Source organism: Natator depressus, chromosome 12 (assembly GCF_965152275.1).
Source record: "Natator depressus isolate rNatDep1 chromosome 12, rNatDep2.hap1, whole genome shotgun sequence".
Classification (NCBI taxonomy): domain Eukaryota; kingdom Metazoa; phylum Chordata; order Testudines; family Cheloniidae; genus Natator; species Natator depressus.
In genome coordinates this window covers 40,603,476-40,612,634 of record NC_134245.1, presented here as the reverse complement: position 1 = coordinate 40,612,634, position 9,159 = coordinate 40,603,476, and the positions used below count along the sequence as shown (strand labels likewise).

The window sequence follows — 9,159 nt, the reverse complement described above, 5'->3', positions numbered from 1 at the left end:
CGCATTGCACAGGCCGTCCCCGCAGCACTAGGAAAGGGTGACAGGCATTAGGGGGCCTTGCCGAGGGCTGCAGCCCAGAGAGCCTGGTGACACGCCCAGTGTGCTGCCGGCTGCTTAGGGGGCTGGTGTTCCCCAGCACTCCCAGACCCGCCCTGCAATGGGGTCAGCTGCCAGACGTCCCTCACACCGGGGTGGCCAGTGGCTCTGGCACTGGGGCTCCAGGCAGCTCCCCAAATGCACATTTGCCTGTAGCCCTCTCCAGCGCCAGGCGTCGCGCCCATGAGCAGAGCAGCCCTGCCAGCTGCAGGAGCTGTGCGGGCACCTCCTGCGGCAGCGTGTGCAGGCCAGTGGGCAGCGGGCTCCGAAGCCACAGCAGGACCTGACCAAGCTGCCTGGCAGCCCCTGCAGCGGGTGTGTGCGCTGAGGGTGCCCCGCTGAGAAACGCAGCCCCCCCACGTGCCCCGCTGAGAAACGCAGCCCCCCCGTGCCCGACTGAGAAACGCAGCCCCCTCCCCCACGCCCTGCTGAGAAACGCAGCCCCCCCCGATGCCCCGCTGAGAAACGCAGCCCCCCAGTGCCCCGCTGAGAAACGTAACCCCCCCCCCGTGCCCGACTGAGAAACGTAACCCCCCTGCGTGCCCCGCTGAGAAATGCAGCCCCCTCCCCCATGCCCTGCTGAGAAACGCAGCCCCCAGGGCCCCGCTGAGAAACGTAACCCCCCCGTGCCCCGCTGAGAAACGCAGCCCCCTCCCCCACGCCCTGCTGAGAAACGCAGCCCCCTCCCCCATGCCCCGCTGAGAAACGCAGCCCCCCAGTGCCCCACTGAGAAACGTAACCCCCCCCACGTGCCCAGCTGAGAAATGCAGCCCCCCCACGTGCCCCACTGAGAAACACAGCTGCCTTGTCAAGTGCCCCGCTGAGAAACACAGCCCCCTCACACGTGTGCCGGGAAGAGCTGTTGACACGAGGGGTGACAGGGCCTGGGCCCCCTCAAGTGCAGTGAAATGAACAGGGCGCCACAGGGCCCCAGCATTTGGCAAACAGGCCCAGTAACATGCCAGGTACTCCTCTGGGGTGGGGGCCACCCCTCATCCTCTGGGCACTAGGACCAAGGGGGGGCCCTCCTCATCACCTTGGGGGAAAGCTGCAGGGAGGAGCCAGCCAGAGCCTGGAGCAGGGGCAGGATTGGCCAGAGCAGGGACCTTGGAGCACTTGCTGCACCTATGGAAGTCCAGGAGGCAGGGGAGGGGAAGGGGGTGCTGCCCTCCCCCAGCCTAGGGGAGGAGCTACTGGACCCCGGATTGAAATAAGGACTGGGGCCAACTGATGAATGGGAGGGTCAGGAGTGAGGCTCAGAGCTCCAAAAGCAGGATCCAGAGGGGGACACCGAGCAGAGAACCCCAGACAGCTCCCACTGCTCCTCCCAGGTGTCTGCAGCTGTGAGCAGACTCTGCTCTGGGCTGACCTCCTAGGCAAAGCCACCCCCCGAACGGGCTCGTGCCCCATCGCGTGGGTCACTCTGCCTGCGGACTGTACCCCTTCCCCCACCCTGTGTCTGGCCAGTGTCGCTTGGAAACCTCAGGGCAGGGCCTGGCGACTGTGTCTGCAGCACCTTGCACAACGGCCCTGGGCACCGCGGCAATAAACATGATTGATAATAATTAACTTGGGCTGCCACCCCGCTCCCTCCCAGCTCTTGCTCCAGGCCAGGCTGAGGCTGTTCCCCCAAGCGTGTGTCTGTGTGTGTGGGGCCATTCCCCTGGGCTGGGCAGAGGGGATGGATGTATGGGTGGGGGTGGGGGATTCCCCTGGGCTGGGCAGAGGAGATGGAGGTACGGGGTGGGGAGGGGAAGAGGGCCATTCCTCTGGGCTGGGCAGAGGGGATGGAGGTACGGGGTGGGGAGGGGAAGAGGGCCATTCCTCTGGGCTGGGCAGAGGGGATGGAGGTACGGGGTGGGGAGGGGAAGAGGGCCATTCCCCTGGGCTGGGCAGAGGGGATGGAGGTACGGGGTGGGGAGGGGAAGAGGGCCATTCCTCTGGGCTGGGCAGAGGGGATGGAGGTACGGGGTGGGGAGGGGAAGAGGGCCATTCCTCTGGGCTGGGCAGAGGGGATGGAGGTACGGGGTGGGGAGGGGAAGAGGGCCATTCCTCTGGGCTGGGCAGAGGGGATGGATGTATGGGTGGGGGTGGGGGATTCCCCTGGGCTGGGCAGAGGGGATGGAGGTACGGGGTGGGGAGGGGAAGAGGGCCATTCCCCTGGGCTGGGCAGAGGGGATGGAGGTACGGGGGCGGGGGGACGACTGGGTTGGGCAGGACGAGGCTGCCCCAGAGGTCTGCTGGAGCCTGCAGCACAAACTCTTCCCGAAATCCAGCTCACCACGCAGACTTTGCCCCTGCTGAAGGTCGGGGTGGGGGCATGGGGAAGCCGCCCCAGGGCCCAGCCAGCCAGCCAGAGGGAGGCTCTCACAGGGCCAGCAGACAGCCAGAGCCATGCGCTGCTCCATTCTCAGCCTCCTCTTCCTCCTCACGCAGGTAGGGGGATCCCTCACCCCCAGGGGCTGGGGGGGGAGGGTCCAACACAGCGAGCGGGGGGGGGGAAGGGGAGTGTGGATGGCAGAGCGGGCAGTGTCCAGACTCCAGCGGGAGCGCGTGGGTCCCGGGGCGGGCAGGGGGAGCACAGGCCCCGGCGGGGCAGGCAGATCTGGGAGGTGCGAAGAGCCTGCGGGCCCTGGGGGGCATGGGATGGGGTGGGCTCGTTGGTGGGGGATGGGGAAGGGGAGCAGATATTGGCAGGGCAGGGGGCAGGGCGTGGGATCAAGGGAAGGTGGCACAGCCCAGGGGGGTCCGTCCCTCTGCCCATGGCTGCAGCCTGTGCTCTCAGAGAAGCTGTCCATGCCCTTCCTGAGCCCCACCTGTCCTGGAAGGGGAGGGAGCATTGGTACCCGGGGTCAGCTGCTTTGGAAGAGTCCTGTCCTGGCCCCTGGGTGCCGTTGTGGTGGGCTGGGTGCTGCCGCCCACAGTCGTGGGCCGTGGACGGCCACGGGGGTGTACTGGGAACCTGCACTGAACAGGCTGCTGCTGGCAGCTCCAGCCCTGCTCCGGAGCGGCCTGTGCCGGGGGCTGGACGTTGCCCTGGCCTCAGTGCGCGCCCAGCCTTCGCTCCTGTGGTATGCCGGGGCGTCTGGTTCCAGGACAGGGCTCTGAGCCCCCTCTCATCGAAGGCGGCACCTGGGCTTTCCGGCCAGTTTCCAGGAGCTGCGAAGGAGAGAGCAGCCGCCGAGGGAGCGTAGGCTGGTGGGAGCCCCGCAGGGAGCCTAGGGCAGCCCTAGGGACACTAACCAGTGTCTCCCACCCACTCAGGCTGGCCCCAGCAGCAGGATGCCCAGGCTAGAGCCCTGCACTGGCTCCAGCAGCCCTGATGGGGCATTTCCACATCCAGTCCCAGGATCCCTGGTCGGGATCAGCAGTGAAAACCCTGCAACCCCTCCAGACACCTAGCAACAGGCACTGGGGCAGCACCACTTCCCAGGCAAAACTCACCTCCTCCTTTGGCTGTTTGCGGTTACTGGTGCCTCCCCAGTTCCCTGCCTAGCAGCTGTCTCTGCCCCTGCAGGACTTCCTCCCCTGCCTTCAGGCAGATGGGCTGACGGTCCCAAAGGCCAGCCCTGGCCGGAAGCGGCAGAAGAGGGACTGGGTCATCCCTCCAATCAACTGCCCTGAGAATGAGAGGGGGCCCTTCCCCAAGCTGCTGGCTCAGGTATGGGAGGCCTTTGGCAGTGTGGTGGGTGGTGGCCCAGCACTAGCTGCCTGGCAAGGTGTGTATGGGGAGCTGTGAGGAATTTATACTGCCAAGTTGAGTGCAGCTCCATGTATAATGTGTTATGCAAATCACTAGTGTGCTAATTTGCATAATATAACATAATTTGCGTGTATTATAAACAGCACCTTTAGCAGAATTGTGTGCTGATGGCAAAGGTGTCTGCCCATTTGACAGCTCTGATGTAAGATCCCCTAGTTTTCCTTCAGGGTGGCCGCAAGGCGAGCATCCTCTCCCCACGTTAACTTGCTGACCTGCCTCACCCTAACTGGGGGGAGGGCTTCCTCTGGGGCAACTGTGTACAATAGTGGCTTCTGGTGGTCCCAACTCAGCCAAAGGTGAGAGATCCCAGCAGAGGCAGCAGGGCTGCCATGGGCATCCCCCAAGATGCTGGTGCTGCTTGGTGAAAAAGGGGCAGTGTCCAGGAATCTACAAGGGGCAGAGGTTTTGAGAGGGGAGGGACTTGGGGGGAAGTGAGGCAAGTGGGGAGCAGCCTGGATGGGAGCAGTTCCTTGCAGGTCCTTGACAGACGGGGAGGGGAGCACAGGCTGGGGCGGCCCCCGCCCCATTCTCTGGCATTCTCTGGCACCAGGTCAAATCCAACATCCCCACCAACGTTTTCTACAGCATCACGGGGCAGGGCGCAGACAAGCCCCCTGAGGGCGTCTTCATCATCGAAAGGGAGACGGGGCAGCTAAAGGTGACGAAGCCGCTGGACAGAGAAGACATCAGCAACTACACGGTGAGTCCCTGGGTGCCAAGGATGGAGAAGGGGCATGTTCTCAGGGGCTGATGGCCCCTGGAGCTTGGAGGCGGCTGGGACAGGGCCCGAGGCTCCAATGAACTGGGTCTCACTCCGTTTCTTGTACCGCACGGTCCAGAGGGCAGCTGCCCTCTCCTCCCCCGTCACGGTCTCTTCCCCGAGGCCCGGCAGAGTAAAGCCAGAGAGGAGGTGCTGACCCCAGCTGGGCGCTGCCTCCTGATCTGTGCCCGGCCCTGGTCACTTGGCCACGTCAGCACTTGGCCCTGAGGCCCGGTTCTTTCCCCGAGTTGCTGAGTGCTGCTGAGGGGGCCCAGCACCGGTGAGAATCGGGCCTGGAGCGCGCTGACAGCCTAGCACCGGCTCGTTGCCTCAGCAGGGCCCCTGCTGCTTGGAGACGCGCTCAGCGTGCACCTCCTGTCTCCGAAAGCTTGGCTGGACGCTTCGTCACGGGCCCGTGGGTCTCTGCTGGGCAGAGCAGGGCTGGCCAATGGCTCCGAGTCCATTACTGATGTTGGGGTTTGGCCCAGCAGGGAGGAGAAACCATAAATCCACACGGGTCGGGACAGCCCAGACTGGCCCCTCCCTGGGTAACAGGACCTCACTGTCCATGGGCTAGCCAGTGATTATCCTCCGAGTGTGGAGGGGAGCTGGATGGGCCCTTTGAAGGCTGCTGTCCGGACCCTTGGTTTAGGCTGAGCTGGGCAGAATTCCCCCATGCTGGACCTGTTCCGTGTGGCCTGCATGTGAACTCAAGACCCTGGTGGGGATGGTCAGCCAGCAGCTGGAGTTGGGGAATCGAAGACAAGTCCCCTCTGGCTAAGCCAGCCAGGCTCGGGCTCCCGTTCTGCAGGGACGCGTGGAACGCCATGCACAAGCCAAGCATGGCCGCTGCTTTCAGAGCCATGGCTGGGTTTGGCGGGCGCTGCTGGCTGCTCGTGGCCTCGCGGGGTGGCTTGAATGGTGCCTTACACCCCGTGCTGGCTTTGCAGCTCTTTTCCCACGCTGTGTCTGCAAATGGGAAGCCCGTGGAGGACCCCATGGAGATCATCATCACTGTGAGTGACCAGAACGACAACAAACCCCAGTTCACCCAGAGTGTCTTCACAGGCTTCATAGAAGAAGGAGCCAAGCCAGGTATGTGAGCAGAGCCCCCGACTTGGGGGCTGAGACACACCGGTCATGAGATGTGGCTTTGGAGGGTTCCCTCCAAGGAGAGAGAGAGACAGGGGCTGTTTTAGTGTTGGGTTAATTTTGCTTTGAAGAATTTAAATCCCAGAATAACCCAAAGGGGCTAAAATCTGCCCACTGAGCAGACGCGCCTTGTCCAGAGTGCGGATGGCTGGGCTTGGAGCAGGCTCTCCCTCCCCTTCCAACCCAGCAGTTCCTTCCCCCGATCCTGCAGGAGAGTCGGCATCCTGGGGTTGACCACCTGCTTCGCTACAGAACCCGCGGAGGGGACCAGTTACCTTCGCAGAAGGCTCTGGGGCTGACAGGGAGCAGGCGCTCGGTGCGCTGATGGGGGCGGTGTGAGAACTGGAAGGGAACAGGGGAGCTAATTTGGTATCAGTAAATGTGGCTCCAAACTGTGCCGTCTGTTTACCTGTGAGACGCTCCTAGGGCTCCAGTCTTTCTATTGCCCCAGTGAGATCGATGGCTCTGGGCCGACGGCTCAGCCGGCCCCTGCCCCGAGGCGCTTACAATCTTATTCCCTTTCTTTGGTGACTGCAGAGAGGAATCGGCAGATGTTAGGGATGGGAAATGCCTGTGGTTGATCTAGTCACCTTCCCCCATTCCCCTTGGCGGGCCAGGGTGGGATTGGTCCCGGCAGTGCGTTCTGGAGAATCGTCTCCCGCCTCATTTTGTCCTAGAACGAGAAAATTAGTGTTGCTCTAAACTCGTGCCCAGGTTCCTCCATGATGCAAGTGACAGCCACAGATGCAGACGACAGTGTAAACTCCTACAATGGGGTCATTGCTTACTCCATCCTGCAGCAGATACCTGAAAAACCCCACCACCAGATGTTCACCATCGACTTTGATAATGGCATCATCAGTGTGATTGCAGCTGGGCTGGACAGAGAGGTGAGTGCTGCAGCGTTGGGTCAGAGTCAGATCCTAGCTCGGCATAGTTACGTTTGCACAGAGAGGATGGATGGCCCCAGGCTCTGAAGTGCGAGTTCCGCACCAAGACGCATAGACAGTGGCGGGTGTCCGGCACAATCCGTGTCACGCTGCAGGATGTCTTTGTCAAACTTCTGCTGTCTCCATTTCTCCTGGGCACTTATGCCATATTAGACCTTCCCTGCCCGGCCAGCTCTCGGCCTGAGTGAATTGTGCTTGGCAGGGAGGCAGTGGGGAGTTCAACGGGCATCTCTGCAGCGCTAGAAACTGACCCCCCACGGGAGGCCCGATAGTTTGGCCGTGTTTGGTTAATTCAGCTAATTTAAATGCATCAAATCTCAGCCCCACGTTGGGTTTTGTAGAAACATGGTTTTGCTGAGCTTGCACCCAGCAGGAGGGGTTGCCCTGGGAACTCTACTGATCAAGGGAAACCCACTTTCTAACAAATACAAAGTGAAACTGACGTCATTGATTAATTGTCCAAGCCCAGATAGATGTGCAGAAAACCCCCAAGCTGTTCACTGTAGATACTGAAAAGAAAAGTGAATGGTTAAAATGCTCTAGGCTACCACTGTGAAATATTAATTTTTAGTAGCGGGGACAATGACAGCTTGCCTGCTGAATTGTGAAGCAGATTTCCTTACCTGTTACTGCCGGGTTTCAGTGGATGAAACTCCCCCGAGCGGGCACCCGCAGCCAGAAGAGTGGTGTTGCTTGCTAGCTGAGTTCAGGCGCTCACACCTCCTGTCTCACCTGCTGGCTGCTCTGACCGCAGTGAAACTAATCATAACAAGTTCCCCCAAGAGGAAGAGAGGCCAGGCCTGGCAAAGCCCATTCCCAGCCAGTATGGCAGCAGGCTGACGTGTCCTCCAGGTGCTAACCCCAAAGTGACTTTTGTGGCTTGCAGATGACCCCCAACTACACGCTGATTGTCCAGGCTGCCGACTTAAAAGGCGAAGGATTTACTACCACAGCCACAGCAATGATTGAAGTCACAGACACCAACGATAATGCTCCAGTGTTCGACCCACTCACGGTAACGCATCCTCTCGCCTGCTTCTATCTCTGTTCGCACTACCCGGGTCAGGAGCTCCACTCCCAACACAGAGGATTTGATTAGCTACAGCTGCGCAAAGAGTTAATTAGATGCCTGAGAAAACTGTCAAGTTACTAAACCTCAGATGTGGTGAAAAATCAAAGGGGCAGAATTATTCCATGGGGTTAGAGAATCAAATTCTTCTGTGCCAAAAACATTTGCCTCTAACTGGAAGTTGCCTGAACTTGTTCCCTTTAGGAACATGAGTGAAAGGCAAACGTCACAGCAACCTCACGGAAGTACCGCTAGCCATTGCGGGAGCTGGGGACCTGCTTGCTGTGTGTGTTCGTACCTGAGTGCTGAGAGCCAGATCCTAGCTCGGCATAGCTACATTGAAGCCGGTGGAAATTGCTGATTTCCCCTAGCTGTGGATCCTGGCCCTGGGTGTGTAGTTATGGAATAGCAGCTGCAGGGACAGATGTCTTCTGTCGCTGGAACCCTCCGTGCAACTTTCCATCCCCTGCCCCCAATGTATGGGGCCCCTTAGGAGAGTGTAGCAGCTCTGGGTCCACCAGCGCTCCCTGGAAATAGGTGCCGTGATTCTGGCCCAGGATCTCCAGCTGCGGCTCCCTTTGGAGCCCAGCGGCTGAAGCAGCTGCACTGTGCCCCTGTGTGGAGGGTTCCGGCCCCGCTGCAGAAGCCAGACGCTTAGGCTTTGTTGTTTTAAAAATCAGTGGGATTCTGGGGCTGCGCGAAGCGCTCCAGCGGCTGGGCAGTAGCCCTACAGTCCAGCCTGTCCCTTCCATTGCAGTACCAAGCCACGGTGCCCGAGAACACAGTGGGGCTGGTTGCCAGGCTGAGTGTGTCGGACAGGGACAAGCAGGGCTCTCCGGCCTGGCGGGCGAAGTACGAGATTGTGAGAGGGAACGAAGGGGGCTTTTTCACCATAACCACGGATCCCAACAACAACGGGCTCCTGAAGACTTCCCAGGTGAGTTGTGCCCACCCAGCGCTGCCTCAGCTCCCGCGCCTCACCCTGACGTGACTTTGAAAATGCTACGGTCCAGAGGGACGGCTCCTGGGGTCCTCAGCTGCACCGCTTCCCCCTCCTGCATGCACCTGCATTCACCCCAGGAACGTAAACCGGCCCGGCTCAGCCCGCCACTGCTCTCAGGCTGCAGGAGCACGATCCCCAGCAGAGGGTGCCCCGGGGGGGTTCCCAGTCCCAGTCCCCAGAGCCCTGCTGCGTGCGAGTCCTTCCCCGGGAAGGTACAGCTCTGTCTGGGGTCGCAGGGGCTTTCCCTCAGCCACCCCAGAACCAACTCTACTGAGACTTACTCTTCTGAATCTCTTCCCAGCACTGCTCAGGGGGGGCGGGGGGGAGAGTCCGTCTGGTAGGACGGACTCGGGGCTTTAGGTTCCC

At 61.0% G+C, this 9,159-nt stretch overlaps 1 protein-coding gene across 1 annotated transcript in view; it reads left to right on the top strand.

The window, feature by feature from the left end:
• The first annotated feature begins 2,461 nt into the window (after nt 1–2,461).
• Nucleotides 2,462–9,159, top strand: part of LOC141996707 (B-cadherin-like) — an 11,354-nt gene continuing 4,656 nt past the window's right edge. The window contains exons 1-7 of the mRNA XM_074968969.1: nt 2,462–2,532; nt 3,614–3,757; nt 4,410–4,559; nt 5,570–5,714; nt 6,486–6,661; nt 7,608–7,736; nt 8,548–8,727. Coding sequence (XP_074825070.1) covers nt 2,491–2,532; nt 3,614–3,757; nt 4,410–4,559; nt 5,570–5,714; nt 6,486–6,661; nt 7,608–7,736; nt 8,548–8,727 — 966 coding nt within the window. The 5' untranslated portion in view covers nt 2,462–2,490. The remainder of the gene's footprint in view (nt 2,533–3,613; nt 3,758–4,409; nt 4,560–5,569; nt 5,715–6,485; nt 6,662–7,607; nt 7,737–8,547; nt 8,728–9,159) is intronic.